Source organism: Cyanistes caeruleus, chromosome 9 (genome assembly GCF_971803275.1).
Source record: "Cyanistes caeruleus chromosome 9, bCyaCae1.hap1.1, whole genome shotgun sequence".
Lineage (NCBI taxonomy): Eukaryota > Metazoa > Chordata > Aves > Passeriformes > Paridae > Cyanistes > Cyanistes caeruleus.
In genome coordinates this window covers 16,684,097-16,709,091 of record NC_141709.1, presented here as the reverse complement: position 1 = coordinate 16,709,091, position 24,995 = coordinate 16,684,097, and the positions used below count along the sequence as shown (strand labels likewise).

General features: G+C 37.3%; 1 protein-coding gene across 6 annotated transcripts in view; it reads right to left on the bottom strand.

Moving 5' to 3' along the window:
* Positions 1-24,995, bottom strand: part of DPYD (dihydropyrimidine dehydrogenase) — a 347,633-nt gene that overhangs the window by 92,253 nt on the left and 230,385 nt on the right. For 5 of the 6 annotated variants that reach the window (XM_086842923.1, XM_086842920.1, XM_086842919.1 and 2 more), the window contains exons 15-16: positions 16,925-16,993; positions 14,428-14,511 (exon numbers count right to left, since the gene is read on the bottom strand). In XM_086842923.1, the coding sequence (XP_086699049.1) occupies positions 14,428-14,511; positions 16,925-16,993 (153 nt within the window). Of the gene's footprint in view, positions 1-14,427; positions 14,512-16,909; positions 16,994-24,995 lie in introns of those variants that run through there. The other variant, XM_086842925.1, reaches the window with a different exon arrangement.

Sequence of the window (24,995 nt, the reverse complement as noted above, 5' to 3'; positions counted from 1 at the left end):
GTACAGGCTTAATTTCCCCTAATTCATTTGACTGATTGAGGACCTCCCACCTACTTAGATTTCTAAAGACTGACCCCAATTCATAAATTGCTTTTTCTGATTCTTTCCTGGATTTATAAACATTCAAGGATGAGCATATAACTTGTGAAAGACTGAATCTTGAGGCCTGTGAATCACATTATAAAACATACTGTCAGTGCTAATACAACATAAATATCTTTTTTTACCCCAATATAAGTTTATGAAAATGCCTGCAGCTTTTATCATTGATAAAGTGGTTGACGAAGCCTGCATGGTCAAGAAATATTTTCTAAAATGCCTGATATGTGAAATGTTACTAGCTGTAAAAAACAGCTGGGCATTTGTATTCACAAAACCAGCACTATGAACTAAATAAAATATTATTCTGCCTAATTTAGTAGAGGATTGTACTGCTTTTGGTTCAGAGTCTACCATGTTGCTAAAAATTACCCTCTTTCATTACACATAACTGGGTTTGTTGGTTCTCTCATTAATAATGATACAGTGTGATTGTAACAGAATGTGTAGTATAATTTTGCACTGTGTGTCAATCCAGAAGAATGAACAAATGCTCCAATGGACTGTAACATCCACTGTCAGCACACTTTGTTTATCTGCTGTATTTGAATTTTTTTTTTTTTTTAAAACAAATCCCATCTAAATAAAAGCTTGGTAAAATTATCATGGGCTAAAACATAATATTGATTCATGCACTGCACCTACAAGAATCTGTTGGTAATTTAATACCATATAAAGTCTCTTTTGGTATAAGCTGTACATCAGCGTGTCTTCTGTCTTCCTGTTAATCAAATAATGCTTGTTTATTCCAAAGGCACAGGAGATTTGAATGTTACAAGGGTTGTCTTTTTACTTCCCTAAGCAACAGTACAGAATCATTTTTCCTGAATATTCATTATAGCCTTGGGCTAGATGAAGCTTTTAATCCTAACTACTCATTGCCAATGGGTAGATATACTAGAGGAAAAACAACTATTCACCTTTTTTTTCTAAATGATCACATGATAAGCTTAACTACAACCATAACTATGAGTATAAGTCCTCAGAAATTAAAGCAGCAAGTTGTCTACTGATTGCATTTGGCATTAGTAATGAGATGAATCCCCTGTCCTATCACCCCCAAGGCAGATACATCCTGCATGTTTAAAAAGCAGCGTGAAAATTCTGTGCACAGAGTAGGTCACCTCTCCTTGTGTTCCATGGAAAGAAACAAAACCATGATGAGATTACCATGGAAATGTCTGGCTGCAGATTTTTGGAAATTTTTATTGTGACCTATTTTCAGTGTTTTTTCAGGGCCCTCATTTTTGCACTATCCTGTTACTGCACGATCTTTATACTGCATTCAGAACATCTCTCTGATAGAGAAATAGGTTTTCAATAAATAGAGAGAGTCAGCCTGAGGTGCACCTCCTCCAACTCACCTTGCTTTGGTGCTCAATTTGCAAAAGTCATTTGCACAAGGCCTTGAAAAGGTTTGTCCGGCAGAAAACTGCACTTGATTCTCTGCCGTTCCTTAAACCATGAGATACTTTACACATTAACAACAGAAATATTTTTAACACTTGGATTTAAATAGATTTTCAGAGCATTTGAATTATGCAAAAGATGGAATTATAACTACTTTAGGGTAACAAATGTGTTTGTTAACTATGCAAACACTCCTCAGGAAGCATGTGTGTGAGTATACCTACATATACGTGTGTGCATGCATATATAGAGAATATAAAAACAACAAACTGTTCAGAATTTCCCCCAAGAACTTCATAAGAAAGGTTAACACTCAGTAGAGCACATTAGTTGATCCTGTCTAATCAGTACTACAAAAAATGGACCATATCTTGCAATCTTCAGGCTGTCCTTAAATAATGGTGGTAGTTCTGTCTCCCCAAGAACAGGACAAGGACTTGTACAGCTGTGGAATGAATGAAAATGCAACTTTCCTCAGACAAAATCCTGACTTTACATATGTATGAAGGCTTCAGTACACAGACATATTGGATTTATCACCACACATCACACTGATGATTTGTGCTGGTCCATTTTCCTGACTGTGATGATAAGTTCTAGATGGCACAAAGAGTGCTGCAAGATGCAGTAAGACATTGCATGTAAAGTCCTCAAACTTCATCTGTCATTGACTACAATGACCGAAACAACAAAGTTTCAAAAATTAAAATACTTTATCGCATTTAATGCAAGAGTAAATCTAATCTTCCTCATACACGTAAAATCTTTGGTGGCCGCAGGATTATTCTGATGTATGTATGTTGCCTATGAGTTTTACGGCTAAATAATGCATTATGTCAGCATGTTTGCAATTTTAAATGCTGATACTGAGTTACAGAGGACTTATTTTGTCTTTTTTATTAATTTAGCACACATGAAGCTGACATGAAATTTCTTATACACAGCTAGGCAAGTGTAGGCAAGTGGCACCAACAGTTCCTCATCAGTGCATCCTTCTCATGGCAGATTTTTTTTCAGTATTGGTTCTTCAGAAATAAATCTTGTGTTCCTGTTGCATCTATTAGCATTGGAGCATTTTTATATGAAAAAATGTTCTACAGTTAACTTCTCATTCTGAGCAGCAGGTGGATTTTTCAAAATAGTACCCATAGCTATGGGAAAAGGAGGGAGTGCTTTTACAATTACAAGAGTGATGTCGCGTAGGAAAAGCTTTTTAGGTGAGAATTTGCAAGACTCAGCTGTTAAATTTAATACATGTACTACTCTAGCTTTACTGTTTTATTCAAGAATGGTCTACTAGGGAAGAGTTAAAACTATCCTCAGTCAAATTGCTGTCTGATGACCTGAGAAGACTCATGCACCCTCATCTGAAAAACAAGAAAGGGAAAGAGGATCTTTCCCCATCTACTGGTAACCCCCATGCAGCAGGTCAACTTTCTAAACCACCCTACTGTCCCTCTGAACAGCAGCACTACCTGCCACAGCCTGCAGTGTGGAAAGGCAGGGGCAGGATGCATTTGGAGCAGCTTTAGAAAATGAGTAATGATCACTTCTACAGATCCCTCACATACTCAATCCACTGTGCTGGCTCAGTGTGTACCCATGGATCTGCATCTTTTACAGAGATCCCATAAACTGAACGAGGACGTATTAGACTGACAAGCTGTTAGTTTAGATATATCTATCCCACAGACATATCTATCATTTTGATATAACTATAATTTTCTTTTCCAGATTAAATATGGATCCAGAAAACCATTAGAAAAAATCATAACTTTAAAAACTACAACAAAACCCAAACCAAAACAACCAAAAAATCCTAATGCTTTGTGAGAAGAACTACTCCTTTGCTATTCCTTAAAATATGAAGAAAAAATAAAATTATGGGAATTCCAGCTTAAAGCATTGCAAATCAGTATCTGTAGCCTTCACCACATATATACATATATATATATATATGTGTGTGTGTGTGTGTGTGTGTGTGTGTGTATTTTACTATTTACAGTGCTATCGCTTCTCCCTCCTCCTATGAGAGGTCCAACATTGTCTTCATAAAACTGTCTCTAAACTTACACAAAATTTCCACAGTACCTAAATACAGAATTACAGTCAATCACTATAGCAAGAGTCACCATTGCAGAATCTCATGGTTAATTTTACTGCCTTCTTACATTCTAAAAAGAAGCAGTTCATGTTGTGCATTTGTCCCATTTCAATCTTAATTAAAGCTAAGAATTTATTTAAAGCCTGTCAAAATAAGGGAAGGATTTCCCAGGGCAGAAGATGAATAACTCTCCACTTCTCATCTGGAGTAAAAAATTCTTCCTCATTTCTCAGGAAATTTGACAGCTTTTGGTCAACATCTATTGACCGCAGCTGTCAAAAAGAAAGAAATGAAGCAGTTTAACCTAAGGCAGAAATAACAGTTTTCATGGTTGTATGTGAAGCTATCTATATATATTAGAAAAAATTAAAAAAAAACTGGCCTAAATTACATCAGAGGCTTTGGGTTAGCCTGGTCAGCTTCACAAAAATGTAACTCCTGGTTGAGAGTTTATATCCCTCCAGCAAGAATCCATGATGTGATATGATGTGAAACCACACAATAAACTTTTAGAAGTAACGATAGAATTCAGGACTCTTTTCCAGTCAGTTCTGTGTTTCTTTTTGGCATGAGATCCAAAGTGTACTAGTTTTGCCAAATAAAGAAACCAAATTCCCCCAAATTCAAAATCTTATTAAATACCTTCTATAAAATGGTGCAGGAAAATCCCATTCAGGATAAAAATTCAAAACATCCAAATATGAATAATTTCATATTTTGTTCTAGGAGAATAAAATGTTTCATCCCACTTAAGCCTTCTGCTTTTATTAATTAACTTGCACTTTGAAACAAGAAGTCTTTTCAATGTGAAGGGAGATGGTCAAGGTGGAGTTTATGGAAGCATTTCTAAAAGATCAGAGATTCAGATGAGAAAAATTAAGCAAATTCCACATAGTTACCATTTAACTAAACTACCATAGCAACAATGTGCACTGTTACTATTGTTCACTGATTTAATTCAAGGACATACTTATTTTCTACTATCTTACACAATTTAAAATCCTCCTTCCTTTAAAAAAGTCTTTTGAAAAAAGTCTACTGAGTAAATGAAGACATTTACATTGTTTTTACATAGAAAAATGTTCTCTTTATAATTTGAACAAAAACTGTAATATTTTTAAACTGAAAAGATATTATATGACTTACATAACTAAGTATGTACTACTAGTGAAACAAGCACATTTTTGCTTACAAAATACTGCATATTAAGATGTAGAAGTATAGCTTGGAAAATTCCCATTCATTTTTGCAGACTACATTTGTTCTTTTGGTTATAGACTTATCAATTAGGCAAAAACATTACCACTTGAAGTCCATGAAAAGACCATATTTTTATCTTTAAATGCAATTTAAAAAAAAACAGCTTGCAGAGAGTAATGAGTCCCAATTCACAGATGTTTGTAAAAGTCTAAGTGAGAACTGAGAGACCTGACTGAACTTTCTTTTTCCTGTGGTAAGTTATAAGAACTAAGAAACTCCTGTCACCTAGCTCCATTCCTAGATGCTTGGACTTTATTAATTTAAAGTAAAGCTGCAAGCAAGGTGTCAAAATTTGATCAGTTGCTCCTTCAGATCTGTCACTGCAAGTTCCACTCGGGGGAGCCTAATTGAGATTCTCCTTTTCTTCCAGGGATACCAATGTGTCACTGGGCTAAATCAAGTCACTCTGGATTAGGTCCAGGTTTTGGTCATGGCTGAACTGAGAAGTCTTAACTCTGAGACCCTGTCTATTCTGAGAGAGATAACAGTGGGCACTGAGAAAAGCCAGCAAGAGACTGGGGTTCCTACTTCTCAAAGGAGTCACAGACTCTCCCAGACTACTTTGAAAAACTGAAAGAACAAATTGGTGTACATAAAGAAATGAACTTTAAATTTAAAAGCATATAACAAAATAAACCTTAAAACACACATAAAGGGTTTCTACAGAATCAGAATTTCAATAATTTTTTTACTTTTAGAAGTTCCCTTTCTCCCTTTTTCTTTCTTACTCTCCTTCAGTATCACAACAACTGTTTCTCTCTATGCCAGCTCTTTAATTAGAACCTTTGTAAGATGTTAAAAGCACAAGGCAAATAACCTTTGATTACCTCACTTCATTAAAAAAAATTGGAAAAGTTACTTGTTACAGTATTTCTTTATTGTAGTACTCTACTGGAGTGGCACAAACGAATGATGCTTAATGTATGTGAGAAAACCAGACAAAAATAAGCCAAACAAAAAGAACCCACTCCAATGGGTTTTCACATATCTAATCTAAAAGCTGCCAATTTTAACATAGGTCAGCATCCAAACTCAAGAATACATTTATCAAAGTGCTGTGTGGGAGATCCTCTTTGGACATTTTATTAGCAGCATGGCACTCCTACATCCCTTCCGTGATAATGCTGCACCTCTTGACTGAAAACCCGTGCGCGGACAAGGTCAAAAATGAGCTGGAGATTTTTGACTGACCAGTACAGAAAAGTGAAAAACATATATTTGTGTTGGGAGTAAGAACAACTATTAGAGGGATGTCAAGATCAAGCACAGCTAAGACCTGAAAGGTTGGTTGCTGCCTTTAGTCAGCTTTGTAATTACTCCCTTTTCAGATTACAGAAAAGATTTTTGTTTTCTCCCTAGCACAAAGAGGGAAACAACTGAATTTATTTCAAAAACTGATTCCTCTCTCTGTGTAGGTGGTTGAGCCATAATGTTTTTCCTTATTCTAAATATTTGGGTTTTGTTTAACTTATTTTTAATTTAAAAACCTTATTCTAAGCAACCAGAAGAAACATCTCTGCCAGAAAACTTTCTACTTTAAAAATTAACTGTAGGACATTTTATATTTGTTTATAGTTGTCTTAAATGATATGGAAAACTGTCCTTTCGTTTCATTGTGATGTCTGTTTTGTTTCATTGTGAGGTCTGTTGAAACTTTAGCGATGAGTATTTACAGCTATTGCTTTTAATGCAATATTAAAGACATTAAAGTCAGATGATTTTCTTTGGTTTTCAGAATAAAAATCACTAATAGTTGGCCTGAAAGGTGATGCACAGACTGGTAGTCCAAATTACTAGATTATTTGTTCCGTTATCAACTGGACTTAAATATTCCAAGCAGAAAATGTGAAGCTGCACAATTACCTTTAGTAAACTTCTCAGACACACTGACCGGAAAGATTTATTTAACAGTGTTGGTGTACGGAAAGTGTTGACTAATAAAAATGCCTTTTTACCCCTGACAGAACAAAATATCTTATATTGCTTGTTTCTATCCAGCCAAACTAATGTTTCTCATAGCACTGTAAAAAGTAGAATGCAGCATGATTAAACAATATTTCAGCTCTTTAGTTCATGCAGAGGTCACCTGCTAGAAGGCATGAGGGTTTGATTAGGTTTACGTCATATGCGAAATATTCTAAAGGGAAGCACAGAACTCGAATATGTGAAGGCTGCAGCCACAAATAGCTTTCTCTTGTGGTCAGGTAAGCAAGCTCTGTCCTTTCCTATAATAATAAAGCAGAAAATACTAAATAATTGAGGAAAGCATAAACCTTTGAAACACAAAACTAGGGTATTTAAAACCTATGCTCTGAGAAGAATTTGCCACTGAGTTTTAAAATGGTCATCAAGTGAGTATGTATTCAGATTTGGCCTACTGTAAAGAGCAAGCTTCACAACAAACTAACTTTCCTAGGAACTGAGGAAAAATTTAAAGAAATAAGAGTCTAATCCTGAAAACACTCATGTAGGCAGTGAAGAGACTAGTTCATATGTTGCTAATTAACTTTATCAAACACTGGCATAAAACTGAAACCATAAAAAAAAAAAAATATGAATGTGAACCAAGATAAACAATCTTAAAATATTTTATTTTACCGACAGTTATTTGTTGGTGATCACTTTGTTTCCAGTAAATCCTGTTTACCAAATACCATGGTTACAAAAAACTGCAATGCCTTATCATTTAATCACATATCCAGAGGCAATCCAAAGGGCCTAGGCATTTGGTCAAGTTTTCTACACTTCCCCCTTCTGAAACCTTCTCAGAGCATTAAAATACAATTTCAAGAACAAGTACAGATTGGTGTTTGGTTTTTTTGTTTTTTTTTTTAAAAAAAAAGGGTTTCTTCTTCAGGGGAAGTACTCACTATACACTTCATTGCTGTTAGGCTACTAAAATGCCATTAAAACAGCCAAACAGTGCCAGGTCACTGATATTGTGACCAAATTAACCTTCTCTGTTGACATATGTCACCCATAACGTGAATTGCAGCAGAAATGCTTCCATCATAGTAAGACTGAAAATAAGTGTAAACCCAAATTGCTTTCATGTCTTTATGATTTTCAAGGAAACAGAATCATTTTTACATTTGCTAAGGAAGTACATTTTGTCGAGAATTCCTTCCTTACATACATATAAGTCATCACACATAAACAGTGTCTAAAACCTTATTAACAGCCATAGTTAAAACAGCCATGTCATTAAAAACTTCCAGCAAGTTGGTTGTGCTGTTAACATTACTGCTGAATTTATAATCCCTTTTTGTTTCCCATTTCGTCTTTTGAGTAATTCAATTAGAAATCCTTCAAAGCAATAAGAGTGGATTAAATGTTGTTAAACCACAATATGAAATTACAGAATAGAGTTCTGATGATGAATTTATTAAACTTTGCATTTCAATTCATTTTTCCTTGTGTGTGTAAAAAGCAGAATTCTTTAGACAAAACACCAATTAACTGTTGCACCTCATTATTAAGTATTGTCTCCTTTTAAAAGATAAAATATTATGAGGACATAAAGGATGCATGCAAGAAATCCATTTAAATACCAATGTTTAATTACACCTGAATCCTGCAATGGTAACAGAAAAGAAATTAACTCTCAGGTACTGGAGGAAGGTGAATGATGTCACCTATCCAGGAGTGACCATAAAGCCAGCAAGCTTTTCCTGCTCAGATTTCCAGTGAAATAGCTCATGAATCAATTTTTACTTTGAAAGCAACTCAGCAGAAAAGTTTAGTGTATGAGGACAGTTCTTAAGAACGAAGGAATAGAAAAAGAAATGAAAAAGACATCTGACAACAGAGAAAATTGAAAATCAGAAGTTTAATTCAAAGAGGTTAAACAACAAGACCAAATTATCATAAAGGAAGATCTTGGACCATGATCAGTGTGGGACCATGAACATAAGTCCACAAAAGACATCTCTTGACCCATGGAGAAGTGTGTTTAGGTCTACATTCACAGGAGTTGGAGCAGACAATCAGCAGCATCCCTTCTCCCTGCACATCCCAGATTCCCTCCCAGCAAAACAATGCCCAGTGCAGCACATCCCTGCACACAGAGATTAACAACATCACTGCCTCAGCCAAGGAATCCTTGTTTCTCAGGAACTGAATTTCTTGCCTCTGTTGAGCTTTTTTCTGAGCTGAACTATCGAGGCTCTTCTTCAAATCCATTTGCTTGGGCAGCAGGCAATCCCCCTCCTCTCCCAAGCCACCCAGTTTTATGGAACTTACAGTGCCTTTGAGACAGTCTGGACTCGGAGAAATATGACTGAAAGAGGTCATTTTGTCAAGACATGCCCCGAAGCAAGAGAGGGCAGTGGCAGACACACAGGCACTGAGCTCAGCTATGTTCTAAAGAACCAGCCCAAATGGATGAAATTGGCCAGTGCAGGAGAACAAGATGCACAAATCCTGAAACTCCGCCACAAACACCAACACGAACCTCAGCCATGCTGGTTTATACTGGATTGTGGGTGACAATGTCCACACTGCTGCTATAGCCCAGTGCAGCACCACTCTGCTGTACCTCACACTAATTTGTTGCAATAACTGATACAGAAGAGCGAGAACTAATACTGCCTGCAGGACTCAATGAATTATACTTAACCAGCATATTATTGTAGGCTGATAGTAGAATGTCACATGAACACAGATATAATCAAATTCTGTTTGGGGCATCATTTATTTAAAATACTTCAAGCTCCTTGCTGGCAGAGCAACAGCAAATTAGCATGCTATGCTGTGCACTTCAATTAAAAAGCAGCCTCATCTTTCCCATTTCCAAGGTACAGCAGAGCAAATCTAATTGTGCCATGCAGTCAGCTCTCATCTTCGCAGAGTAACCAGGGCTTTGGGGTTTTTTTTTTTCTTTTTGTTTTTGACAGATTTGTCGTCTTCTGAATGAGGCAATGTAGGCTTTTATGAAACCTGCCTCCTAATTGCAGGCAATAAACATAAGCACAGCCAGCAGCAGAGACTGTAGCAAGTACAATTGAAGTAAAATGAAAATAAAGGTAAGAAAATAACCACAAAGCAAGTTCATTTTACATATGATCTGAATAGTTAAACCACCAGAATCTGTATTTCAGTGCTCACAAGAGACATATACATTCCTTCTTCAATATAAACTAAAAAAAAAAAAATAAATAATCAAAGAATTCCCCAAACCTAGAGCTGAAATGCTGAGATAGGCAAAGATTTTTTATATTTCGGAGGTTAGAAAGTATGACTAATTAATGAGAAATAGTTATATGCCAGGATGCTATTAACTTTTACAATATTTGCTTATAGCAAAGGCTGAGATCTTTGAATATGAGATTAGCTGCTTTTGACTTGAGACCTTATTCATACTGATTATCTCACTCCAAGTGAACACCCAAGTCATTGCGCTTCCTTTTATCCAGTACTCATTTCCTATTCCTGGTACAAAGAATACAGTGCCTTTGGTTAGGAATTGAACAGGGTGAACCCACAGAAATTGTTATCTGAATGGAGTCCAGGAGGGCAGGTACTGGAAGGTGCCACTAGGAGTGGGACTAACCACCACCAGTGAGGCTGCCTTTGCCTGCCTGAGCCCTGAAAACTCCAGAGATGGAGAGTACACAGCTCCACCAGAAAACATACTCCTGATCTGCATCACCTTGTTGGGGAATTCTTTTCCTAATGCCCAATTTGAAACACTCAGCCCACAGTTTGCCCCTTGCTGTATCATCTGACATGACAGAGAATAATCTTCCCCTGTTTGCAGCTACTCTTGCAGCATCTTTGTCACATCCTCTCAGGAAGCTGTAGGCTGCTCCTTCCTTCCCGCTGTTGTTTTTCACTGCCCACTAGTCCAAGGAGACTCAGCAATAATTTTGAAGGCTTTGGGTGTCATTTGTCCTAATCAATCTTGATCTAATGTTTCTTGGGAGATGCACATTACAGCTCTCAGACCTGGGGTTTCATTGTAGCAGGAATGCAAAAATAAACCCAGATTACCGACTCAATTTAACTATTTATTCATTCTTGGCAGAGCAGCTGGAGAGACTTGTTGACCTTTCGAACCAAAACCAAAAAGGCAAACACCTAAATTTGTTGGTATCACATGACATTAATAATTCAGAATAGTCAATGCCACTTTTTAGAAGGATAAGCAAGAAAAAAAAAAATTAGAACATCTTTGCGTGGTTTCCAGTGAAGGACAGAAAGTGCACCACAAATACAACACCACAAGTTAGATGTTGATATGTGAGTGCTACCATCTCACATGATTTATTATTTTCATAATCTTATGCCAAAATTACTACAGCAATGAACTATAGTGGGAAACTGATGCTGTCATTTTTTATTAATCTGCTCTTCACAATGTTGTCTTTACGTTTACTGTTAAATATTTTGTACACATAGGTTATCTGACTCAAAGAAAATCTGTGCATTAGTGCTGGTAAACTTTATGACAAATTCTATCACAATTTTAATTATATCCACTTTTATACAATTGCAGATTGTTACAAAAGAATACAAACCTTAACTTTATTATCATTAATCAGCATTAGTAAATATAATTGACACTTTATACAGAACCAGCTTTAAGTAACTTATTGGCAGCAATACAGATGCCTCTTAATATTACCCTCTGGCTAGCTACGCTGTTTGGGCGCCAGAGTGTCTGCACTAATGACTTGGAATTAAAATCAAATAAAAGCTGAGAACTGTAATTCAGTATAAAACAAACAGCCATACTTAGTACCAATTTTTGTACATATAATTTGGATATACCAGGATCTTTTTTAATTTGGAGTTGATATAAAACAGTGAAAGCGTTTGAGACTAGATAACAGAACAGGATAGAGAAAAAACAAATCTGATGTTCCCAGATTTCTACACTTACCCTGTAGGCACACCATAGGAATTGGAATGAGAAGAAAAAGCAGACAGTGTAATTAACCTTTCCTTTCCTTTTTTTTTTTTTTTTAACAACAACAAAAAGGCAGAACATGTTAGACATTATAAATAGTAAAATACACATTTTTCTGCCATTATTCTTCTTCTCAGCAATTTCTGTAGTTTCCTGAGGATTTAATGTGCTTAGGCATGAAAGAGACCTAATCCTTGAAAAAAATTCCTATGAAGACATGGATTATGTTATCAAAAAGATTTAAGAAAACCTGCTTCACTGTACAACCAGGAAAGCTGCTCTGCCTCTCAAAGTCTCATGCCCTAACTTCCAGATACTGAGTGGTGTTTTTTTTTCAGAGCATGTCTGAGCGCTGTCTTCCCCACACCACCCAGGTATGACCTGTTTGATTTCAGCTCTGGGGAAAAAAAAAAAAATAGTAAAATACCAAAATACTATCTAGCACTTTTGTATCTTCTGATACCATATGTGGAAGCCCCCTGAAGGGCTACTGATAAATCTTGTGGCACATATCATTACTTAATCCTGTTTATCCCCACCCTTTGCTTCAATAATCTACATTTAAAATCACTATAATTTAATTTTAGCCAACTCTGAGGAAGAACATCAGGATCTGGCTCTCTAAACATGGCTTGTTTTATTCATTTATTCATCTAAAGAATATGATTCTTTTCTGAGCTCTCATTTTGATAAGACAGTTAAAAAAAAACACAGGAAAATGTTTAAGCAAGAGTAGAGTATATTAAAAATTCCAAAGACTATCCATATTGTATGGGGAAGATGGAAATTTTATTATTATAAAAACATATATGTATATGTAAAGTAATCTTATTTCTTTGTGGATCTGATCTCCTCCATGGAGAGTCACAAATCCACACGATAGCCCTGAGTGCTCAGATTTTGCATTTGCTTCTCTGATTTTACAATAGCTGAAAGATATGTAAAAACTCATGTAGCCAGACAGCTCCCTACTGACTACACATCTAAGCAACTTCACATGCATACATTACTGCAACCACTGAAAGCTGGAAATAACATATACCTAAAAAAATAAAAAAGCCCATGCCTGAAAGGAGCCTGTTTCAGTTTCCATGTGGAGCCTCCAGGGCTCTCCCTGACCAGACTGCACCTTCCACAGTGTCCTGCCTTCTCAGGCAGGGACATGCCAAACTACTGAGTTATGCTCTGCAGACCAAAAGGAGAGAATTTAGAAACTTAGAAAGATGGCTAGAATAGAAATTTGTTGTTGAATGCAATTCAGTGAAAAAAATAATAACCATTGGTGTTTTGCTAGTGTTATCCTGGAGAGCTTTCATGATTCTCTTCAATTTTTAATCATAACTTCAGTAAACGACCACTGGCCATAAAAAGCATCCAGATTACTTTCATTAAAAATAATAATCAACAGCATGGACCAGATTGACATAATTTTGTTCACAAAAAACAATAAAATTCCCAGGGCACTGTGCCTGACATTATTGCTAGGATAAAGCTATCCTTGAAGTGTGTCCACTTGAAGTGTTGCACTGATTACAGCTTCTGTTGCCTCCCTAGTTTTAGCAGGTGAATGGTTTAGTTATCCAATTACACCTCAGTTCTTAGAAGTTTTGTCTGTAACTGAGGAAGTGAGGATGAATTAAGATGTTTATGAGCCCTCTACAAAGGGGCCAGGTGAATAACAATATGTCAGTTTTAGGGTACATAATCATGATTCCCACTCTCCATCCCCTTTCTCCTCTTCTTCTCCCCGACCCTAAAATGCATTAAAATGGGAAATCAAACAGGCTTCATAATTTGGAAACTGACGGACAAACTCTAGAAAATCTCTCCTGGTAGACTGTAAACCAGGATTTTTCAGAGGCTTCCAATTCACCATATTTGGGCATTTTTCAATCAAAAACAAATCAAAACCAGATCAAAACCAAATTTCAAACCATGACCAAAACATGCAAAAATCTACAAACTTCAAAAGGATATTAGTGTGATAATTAGGGTTTGTATGTGTATAATTTCCTTTCATGGGCAAAACAACACACATTCTCCTAACTAAAGTCATGGGATGTACTGATAAATTCTGCAACAGGTTTCTACATGGCAAAAACATCAGGCATGGATAATTGTAATCTCAACCATATAAACCAACAAATCTATAGGTTACAGAACAGAGGCTGTTATAAGAGGTGTTAACTGTACATGGTACTACCAGAATGTGTATGGCCTCTTCTGTGTTCCTGAAACAGTTAGCTTCATATGCTAAAAACTGTGAAATGAAATGTGTGTATACCTCATGTCCTTCAAAATCATTACTGATATATGCAGTAATTACTAGCTCATGACTTAGAAGATATCTACAGGGCACTGAAATGGAAATCAACAAATTCTGTCTAAGTGCTTTTTTGAAATTATTTGTTTTCATCATATTCCTTGTCAAATACATAATGCATTTTTGTTCCCAAGAAAACTAAGCATTTTGTACATTCTCAGCTTCTTTTATTTTTCCTCCTCTCATCACTAAATATTTAAACATATTCAACCTAAAAATCTCAAGCTGGTAACCTGCTGCTTGCCCCCTGAGGTGTAACTATCAATGTGCCAGTGCAGGATTGCTGGAGAGACATTAAAGAGATTGTGGTTACAGTCCTACCTGCCCACAGGCCAGTCCCATGCCTCGCTCCCCCATACCATGAGGACATGATAAATTCAGCTCCAGCGCATCAGCACCAGCAACCTATGAAACATGTGAAGGACAAAAAATGAAAAACTAATTTCAAGTAATGTACTTATTCCTGTAGTATTTACTGTTCATGTTAAATAGATTCCTTCAGGCATTTACCTTATTTTTCTTTTTTAAGAGAAAAAGCTATGGTTATGATACCATAGAAAAGAAGCACATTGATCATTAGAGATAAAAACTTCAAAAACTGATGTGGTTTCCAAAGATTTTTAAGGAATTAGAGTAAAAAAACAAAGTAAAAAGATATGAGCAGAATAAAGAGTTGGGTCTGGAAAATGTTAAAAAATTAAATGTAATTACAGGGCCTAAGAGCAGCACTAAGAGCTTTGGCAGGCAGAATTACACAGGTGTTGCTGTGCTCTGAAGAACTGTAACTCAGTAATAAATTTTTCCTTTTTGCTTTAATGGATTCAGTCTCCAAATTTTCTGCAGGCGCCTGTACTGTGCCACAGCTTTCGTCATTAAATAAATTTGTTTCTGAAGAACAAGAGATTTATGAAAAGAAGTCTAAACAAACATATTATTCATGGTAACTCCTGTTCATTGCCCTCTATTAGGTACAATTAAAAGGGGAAGGAGCCGAGCTGTCCGAGGGCAGCACACAGACATGCTCTTCTTCCTTTCTGAACTGCCCTGGCCTGACACGAACATCTCTCCTGCTGCCTTCCAGTGGCTCTAACTAGGGTTTTGTTTTGCATCTGCATTTTCTTTTTGCTTATTGAACTGGAGTAACTTTGCCTGCTGTGTGGCCATGGTTCAGCAGCTCCCAAAGTGCCTGAGCAGGGAGAAGCCATCCATCACTCCCAGGAAGCCTCCCTGCCCCGCGAGCCTGGCCATGCCGGCGCTGACGGCCTCCCTGACAAGCTGACCTTTTGGATGAATAGGTCGTCCTCCTGCTGAGACACTGTGCTACCTTCTGGGGCTTCTGCTCTTGTGAGAGCCACATCTATTACTTGCTAGGTAGGATCCTATGTGTGAGATCAAACATCCCTGCTCTTCAGCTGCGCATTCCAGGTGCCCCAAACTAGTGCTGCTCTCCGCGGGGCAGACACCAACAACTGAATGTTCTATCACAGAGGTTACACATCATTGACTGCATTTAAAGAACAACGTTTTTCCAAAGGGGAAACATAAATACAAGCAAAGATTGGAAATATGCATCTTAAAGTTGGACAGCAGTATCACCAGATTAAAAAAACAGGAGCAAATGGCACAATAAAGCCATTCTGTCTTAATCAGTTTAAAAGCGACAGTGTTTCTGTCAAGCATAGACTCCAAAATATGATTTCATGGTCAATTAGGTAAATACAGGTATAAACTGAAATAGTGTTGAAGATCACCAAGATAACTACTGATAATGTTTAATTTCATTTTCCTAGGTCCCCAAAGTCCTCATAGGTTTAAAATGTTCAAAGAAAATCAAGAAGTGTCATCCCACATAACCACAGGAGGGCTTAGGACACTGAAAAAAGCAACAGTGATGTCCAAACATTCTGCCACATGAAAACACATGAAATTCAAAATATCCACACCTCTATCCATACATATATAAAAGCATTATATAAAATGTTTATAATTTAAACATTTAAATCTGACCTAATTCTTGCAACAACAACAAGATAATTTTTTTCTTTGCTTAAATTTCTTAATACTTTTCATTTCCTCTAGATATTTTATGTGGAAAACACACTTTAATTTAAACATAACAACTTTGCTTTCCATTCAGATACAGACACCTTTCTGAATGAAATTAGTGCAGTCCTGATAAGTATTTCTTATACTGCTCTCTATAGACACAGGTACACGTTATCAAATAGTTTTTTTCTCAAATTGAATAGAAATTTCAGGTGCATAGTCTGTTTGCATTTCTGTAAGATTGGATTTATATTATAGAAAGCCTGCTGACTGCTATTATATATGCTGACTTTCTCAGCTATCATTTTTGAAAGTCTGTATTAAAACTAGAATAGCATTAAATGAGCCCTTTATACTTTAAATATTCAAGAGTTTTATATTCAAAATTTCTTCTGGTGCTGTCAAACTAGTGTGCCTCTAGGCAAGGTAAGATCAAGTTAGGCTCTCAAAGGTAGAATTAAATTTTATCAGGGCATCTGTCATAATATACAGTTTGCTTAAAATGCAAATAAAAAGTATATAGATTCAAAGACTAAAGGCTTTCCAGGTACTGTTTAAAAATCCAAGGGACCATTTTTATAGAACAGATTTCCTTTAAATTTACATTTCCATCATTTTAATGAAAGCACAGAATAAACAAATTATAATGGACATGTTTTAAATTCTTGTTTTTCCCTTTCAATCTATTTCTTTCAAGAAATTCATTACTGCAGGTCTTGTTTTGAAGGTGAATTTAAAAACAAACATGGAAACACATTTAGGAAACCATTACCTCAGCCATTTTTGAAAGTTCAGTCCAGTCCTCCCTGTTATAGCTGCACATGATGCTGGCAATCAGAACCTGGAAAGAGCATATATACATTATTGTAATACTGTGCCTTTCTGTGACTCTAGACATGAACTGCACAGCCTGCATATGGGAACTACCATCTGTCTGCCAGGAGCTAGAGAGTGAAATACAGCTGCAGACTTCACTGGGGACAAGAAACAGTGAACAAACTCATCTATTATATCCCTGGTTCTTAAAGGTGGTCTATCCATGTGCATTCTCTTTGTTGTGTGACTCAGTGACAAGCGTCTGTCCTACACACAGAGCCCCTGAGAAAACTCAGACACTTCTTCCTGAGGAATGAAGTTGTTATTTACTATTAATACAAATGACAGAAGCATTTTGACTATTTAGAGACAGGTAAGACATCAGTGCATGAGTTTACATTCTAATGTGGCAGTGTATGAACGCAATATTCCAGCTGACTTCAGGAACCCAGGATATCAAATCCAGACTCTAGAGTCTCTTACTATGCAACTTTAGGACAGTGACAGCCAGCCAGAACTATTTTGTGTCCCAGAGGCAACTGGGAGGAGACTTCCAGAACGTGGGGAAAATCTGCAGGACTGGGAGAATGGCCCAGGGAACCTCCAGCCTTTGTTATCCCATGATGCACATTTTATTTCCCATTCACTGACTGGCCCCAGCTCCCCAGAGCTGTTCTGTGTATTTGCCTTTTCTTATTACACTGAGCACCTTTCAAGTCCAGGTTCTGCCTCTAGCTGCTGCTCCTTTCAAAATATCTGTTGAGGTTCATGTTTTTAGGTAAAGTAAGTTCTCATAGGATTCTCTAGGGTGTGTGGGGGGCACCTAGATATACAACTTACCAGTTGCATACAGTGCTATTTACTGTTAAATGAAAGTTAACTGCTCCTTTGGGTCAATTCCCAGTTCAAGTGACAGTGCTAGTTTCTATTTAAGACTAAAATAAAATCATGTGTTCTGGACCCAAAGATTAAAATTCTGAAGTCAATACATTTAAAGTAAGATCAGCAGAGAAATCAGCCCAGGAACTCCTGCATGAAGGACTTCTTAGAAGGGTGTTTGGAAGAAAAAATGCAAAAGAAAATTACATTGCAGCAGCTAAAATGTTAAATCAGAAAAGATATTACAGAACTTAACAGAAATCTACCAGCTCAGTCTGTGTTCAAGGAAACACTAGGAGAGGAGAACAGAAAAGCATCTGGCCACGGTCTTGTTTATTTGGCCCTCTTACATGAAACTTTCACATGAAAGTTTGATTGACAGATAGTGTGACATTTGATTTTAATCTCTTTGTTTTCCAAACAAGTTCTACTGTCTCATTAATATCTAGGGTGGGCTTAAATCTTTCACCCCCTCATTTTAACACTTCTCTTGAACTTTCCCATAATACTGAGGGTTAATGACTCATTCATTTCAAATACTGAAAATCATGGTGTAGAAAAATTGTCCAACACACACAATTGCTGGAAACTTGCAAATTGTCTCTGTAAGAAGGAGGAGGTATTTAGTATATTCAGAAGGGAGGGAAACACACTTTGAAAAGCAAGGCAGGCAAAATTGGTGATGTTACATTCTATTAATTTAAAAGGACAATACCACATATCATCATCATTATTTCCATTGTTTTGCTCTGATGATTCTCTACAATGAGCCCACCTACCTGCAGACTGCCCACCCACCCTTCTGGCTGCTGTTTGCAGGATGGGAGTCTGCTGAGAAGGGAAGTGCTTGATGCAGTGCCTGCAGGTGCCCATTTGTGCTCACCTCTGGCATAAATACAAGACCAAACTCTTCATTTAGCACACACAATCATTACTGCCCATGCTTTTATTCCCCTCTGACAGGGGAAACCAGTCTCTCTCCTATACCATAACTTTTTTAAATTGGGAAGAAACTTATATGGCTGTATAGGTCAAATGTTAATGAAACAAAATCTACTTGGTGTCCTAATTGAATATTCAGGATAAATTGAGGGCTGTGGAAATAAACAGAAATCTCTTTTAAAGGACTTTAATTTTTAAAAGAAAAAATTGTGACAAATCTGTCTAAGAAATTATACATGAGAAAAAATTAAAGCAACTGGAATTTATCTAGAAACTGTATCTTGTCAAATTCATGCTTTTTATAAACTAACTAAAGCTAAAAAACAACCCAGCAGCTCAGTCACTGACAACATGATAAGGATTTTCACAGTTACAGTCACAATCCAAAGTACATCAGAAATCTGCACAATTGAGCTTTAAAACAAACCAAATTTTTCTGTGGGGAAAGTTATAAGACAACAAGGGCAGCTGACTAGATTCATAAGTAGTTGAGTTAGGTTACATCAAGTGTTACTAATGAAATTTGAAAATTCTGCTGGGAGTGTAGTAAAGAGGAAGAACATGATCTGTGATGTTTCAAAGAGCTGTTAATTAAGACAACATGTTTATTAAATTTTGATTAGTTTTAGGATTCATATTTAAGCCCATACTTTTTTGACAGAAGCAGTGGTTTACAAAACCAAAAATAACTGGAAACAAAAATTACAATTTTTGCCATGACTGTTCACAAGAAAATACAGGATCTCAGAGGGAATAACAAAAATTTAAAAATAGTAGGGTTTTTATTGGTTTTTTCCCCCCCAGTGTTCTCTTATAACTTGAAAATAAACTTATTTCCTGGGTGGAAGAATATCTCCCAGCACTCTGTGCTAACAAAACTGTCCTTTCTCAAGTGACTGTTCTTCCCCAAAGCACCTTTACAGTCTTTTCATTTGGAATCAGTTCCCATGAAAAAGAAATAATCACTGTCATGTGTGAACATTTAGGGGAACTATCTGTGATGCCTGAGGTTTGCATCTACTTCTAAAATCACACATGGAAATTTACAAAGAAAATATAGAGTATTATCTTCTACTACCTAAAAGAATAGCAAGAACAAAATAAGAATTACAAGTGATAAAAGGCAAGGGTTTTATTGGAAAGTAACAAATGAAAAAATATATCACATTTCAGCTTCTTAGTCTCTTCTCACTCATTTTTTCAGTGCCTACAATATGTACTACATTACAAACCCTGTACATTTAAGGGCCCCAAACAGTTGCTGCCTCATGAAAGTCCAGCACATGGCCCAGCCCAGGAGCATCTGTGGAGAGCACATCCTTCCTTTTGATTCCTGAAATTTTCAGTGGCAACCTGACATGAGCTTAATTACAGTGGTTTGAGCCACAAGTGTGAGGCTGCACCACGCTTCCCAGCTTACAAAAGTAGACTCCTGACAGATCTTACAATGATGCTGCTGCTGAAGTGTAGTAAGTGGTAAATGAGGGTTGACTAAATTGCAGCTTTGTCATAGCTCAAGTGTGGGCTGCCTGCAAACTGTGCATGATTGAAGCACAGTGGGACCCCTGGCCCATTCCTTATTCCAGATCAAAATGATAGCTGGTATATGCTGTTCCCTCTTCTCCTCCATCCAAACTGCTATTTTGCCTGTTGTGGGAGATGCTGCTGCCCCACCCCATGCCCGGGAGAGCAGCAGCCCTGTGGACTCTGTCCCTCCCTGAGCATCACTGTGACAGTGTGACAGATGTCACCAGAAAAGGGCTTCTTGCCCCAGCACCACACAACCTGACAGACAATATCTCCAAATGCCTATAAAAGGACAAATGCATGTTTGCAACATCACACACTGTTCTGTGTTCAGCATTTTCCTGATCATTCATGGAACAAAAAAGGTCCACATAAAAACTTGTTTTTTGTTGGAGGGAAGGGAGGTGGAAAAGGGAGGGTATGTAATTTACCAGTTAGGACACCATTATAAGATGAATATACTGTAGCTAAAGCAATAAAAAGCTACATTTCACACAATTCTGTGACTAATGCATTAGCAGTTGTTCTACTTAAAAGAACACTGACAAGGTACTTCTCATAATCCTTAAAATATTTTTCTCCCTGTTTATAATAATCCCCTGGAAGCTTAAACTAGAATCTATTTCCCTTGTGAATGTTTTTTTTCTCATCCATTATCTCTATGTGGATGTCTCATGAATGCACTAGAATGAAAAGAAACAATAAGGATGAGGTTTGCCACTGTGTATGTTTTCAAGTGATCTTTCTTTTCCTAACACACGGAATTCACTGCAAGAGGTTGCAAAACAAAAAGAAGGAGGAAAAAACCCAAACACCTGGGTCTAGTTTGGGTCACATCTATTTAAAGGCAGAGAGCAGTAAAACTCTACATTGACAATTACCATTTGTCCTGTACTGCTCTACAGGGAGAGTAAAGGAGCTTCAGTACATTCAAAGAATCTGAAAAAAAGTCTCAGCAGTCTGGATTTAAATGTGAACACTGTAAATTCCTGCAAATTTAAGAAAAATTCTCAACATGCAGAATGAAATCATAACCCTCTACCCTCATACCATGATAATTGTATTTGTTTTGGTCATCTCACACTAGCCAGAGTCTGTATCTGTTCTGAACCTACTCTTCCAGGCCTGTGCATAATCTCCCTCCACTTCAGGAAATCCAGCCACCATAATTTCTGCTTACTCTTCCCTGCCTGTCCCTTCTTATTGCTGCACCAGACTTGAGGGCAGCTCTGCATCATGTCCATAGACGCTCTGTTTAGACACTCCTGCTGGCCACAACCTGCATCCCTCTCTGGTTTCTCAACACTGACAAAAATCCACACTATTTTATTTTTTAAGAGTACTGTCCTTGCAGAAATAGAAAGATTCTGACCATCATCTTTAAAGACTGCTCTTCTGAAAGTTGCAAAATCAGGAGGAGCTTTCAAGAAGGCTGAAGGATTGGGTTTTTTAACAGCTATTTGTTTGGGAAGCAGAGATGAGGAGCACAAAAACTGGTGTGTAAAGAAGAGGTGCAGAGATTGAAGACTTTATTAAGAACCAGATTTCAATACCCATAGAATTACTGCTGACTAAGCTAAACTTCAAAAGGTATTTTGAAGTGTTTGGGTCAGATGGAAAGACCCCAAACTTCTTTTCAAGACACGTTTTTTCTTCTAAAACAACACAGTATAACCACCATGTGACCTGTATAGTCTGAACAAACTCAAACATTTTAAATCAGAATTCTTCAAGAAGCATTTAGTAAGATGGAGCTCGGCAGTGATGATACAATCTTTCTAGAGTAATGGCAAAAATAAGATATCCAGTTCAGCACTCACCAGCAGGAAAGGCACCTACAGCAACACAAACCCACAAGGAGAGGAGAATTTCTTGGCAGCTGCATCACCGCATTTCCTGCTGTTTCACAGCATTAAATCCCCCACCCATCAGAATGAGGGGTAGCTAGGCTCAGTTCTGACCCGCACATCCAACAAGCCAATGCATCAGAACCTCTCCTGAAGGTCCTGCCCAAGTGCAGCCACAAGAGCACATAGTCCACCAGGTACTTGGGGAGAACACAAGAACAGTTTATAAGGAACTCCTTCACTATTTCAATGTCACCATAAATAACCTTGTAAGTATCTACATGGAAGAAACACCTGCTGCAGATGGATTTCTCATCGTTCCTCACACGTGTCAGTCAAACATACAGCCCACAGGCCAGACTGCCCTCACAACACTCTTAAGATGCAGTCTCAGCAGCAAAGAGCTAGCAGTGAGGGAATAACAACAGCAACACAGGATTTTTGGTTTGTTCCACTTGAGATGTTCCTCTTCATGAGACTCACAGCAATAGCCTTCCTCTCTAACCCTGCCTCTTACACAGCATCAGGGTCAGGATGAGTCCCAGCTGTGCCACACTGAGCCAGCAAAGTTCATGGAAGCTTTGTGCTATTCAGTGCCACCTGTGGCCACCCTTTGCTTTTCAAAATGGTCACTGGCAGATGAAATGGTCCCCCTCAAATAAACAGAGCCAGAATTACCAATGTACAGAACACTTTTAACACCCACTGTAAAAGACAAGAGTACAAGCACAGCAAACATTCTGTACTGCACAAATACACTGAAATGTGCAGTACTGAAAAACAACGGGAGCACAAAAATTTGCTGCTATAAAAATAACCCTCTGGAAACCAGCCTGATTTTTTTTGATGCCTTGTACACTCAGCCTGGTTTCTCTTTTTCTGTACATTCTTGTAAATTTTGATTTGTTGCAGAACTGAAATAAAAATAAGCTTCTTATTAAAAACTACCTAGAACATCAAATCCCATGCAATAAGAAAGTTAACAATTGTAAAACCTGTCATGTCTCTGAGAAGCAGAGGAATTATCTTGTTATCAATTTAATAATGGAACACTGAAGTAAATGATGCCATCCACTGACACCAGTAACACTGTCTCTCCTGGGAAATTCATGTTGGTAGGAACTGTCAATCTAGATGGATATGGACATATGAAACATTGTACCTTCAGTCCATAAATCTATTCTTTCTGCACTGCCTTAATAAAAAGATTCTGCATGATGATAAAGACAAGCAATGCAGAATGTCTTGACACTGCTGACCTGCAATTCTGCTTCTCTTCTCTCGTCTTTTTTCTGGGAATTTGCTCTCCAGTAAATAATTTAACAATCTCTAACCATCCATTGTTTTCCTCTTCACTTGTACTTAAAATACATACATTTGAGTATATGAAAATGAGACAAGTATGAGATATTAGTATGTTTATTATTCAGGTGTAGCAAACCTTCTGAATAAAGCACTTTCTGTGCCTTGTTACTTTATAGTGAGATCTTCTGTTTGTTTTTCAAAGGAAGGGGAAGTTAAATACAACAAAGCAATGCAAAAACAGGCCAAACGTTATCAGCACACAACTAAGTCTAGAAAGATGATGATAAAAGTTTGAAAATGCTATGATTTTCTCTATGTATTACATAAAAAAGTCAGCATGAGCAGAAAATACCGAAGATTCTAATCCCAGGCTAAATGGAGATGCTTATTTTTAAAGGCAGTTATTTTCATAAGATGACTCCGCTTCAGTGAGATCTACCTATTTAATGAGATTATTTGATGGATTTCATTGAGTACACTGGGCTTCAAAATCAGGCCTAGACTTCTTAGGTTCTAACACCATCAGACAAACAAAATCCCTAAGTTATGAACAAACCTTTTTCTTTGCAAAACAACACAACACTGTGTCTTAAATGGGAGCAGAAAGCTAAATAGGTCGCATTTGAGAACTTGCTGAACCTGTAGAAAAACAAGGGAACTACTTGTCTTTGTAAGTGCCCCTCTACCAGGTCAGATCAGCACCACATCAGCACTACCAGGGCAGCAGTGGAGCTTGGCCCTTGGCCCTGCTCACACAGAAATGTCCAAGCACAGATCAAAGACATGGAAAGTGTGCATAAATGAAAACCTGACCTAATGACAGTCCTGCTAATTCACAGCGCAACTGAAAAGGAGGTGAATGGTCAAGAAAAAAAAAAAAAGATCTGATGCATCTCTCACGACTCAGAGCACTCTAATTAAGATGTGGTAACCTCTGAACAGTGAAAAGGGAACCATGGCATAAGGGCTCCCCAAAACAAATGAACAATGAAAGAGAATGAAGCACCTGTATAGAGCACGTCAGGGAAACTCAAATATTTAACATGACTAGAAGAAGTATGTCCATTTTATGACAGACTCTTGAAAATTTCAGTATTTCAGGTAAACCCTCCAAATTACATTGAAAATTACCTATGTGGCTAAATACTTCCCTGGAAATTTGATACAATCTCTGGAATTTTATTTTTCATAGGAAACCTATACTAGTTCAACCTTTAGTCTCGTTGGTAATGAGTGAAAACAAATACACAAGTGCATGGAAATAAAGGCTGAATCCAAGAGAGGGGTGAAGACAGATACTAGTTTTTAGCAGTGCTTCTTTCTAACAATGCCTGCAAGCCCTTGTGGAATTGGCATGCCCCTGCTGTATTTCTGTGCTTTCCACACTGCTTTAATATAAAGAGAAAGCAGAGGAGGCCAGTACATTATTGGAGAAGCTAACAGAAAAAGGATATATCTAATTCTATCATATTTCAGACACATGCTATGACCTGTAGCAAAAGCTTTTCACCAGGGTGCTGACACATT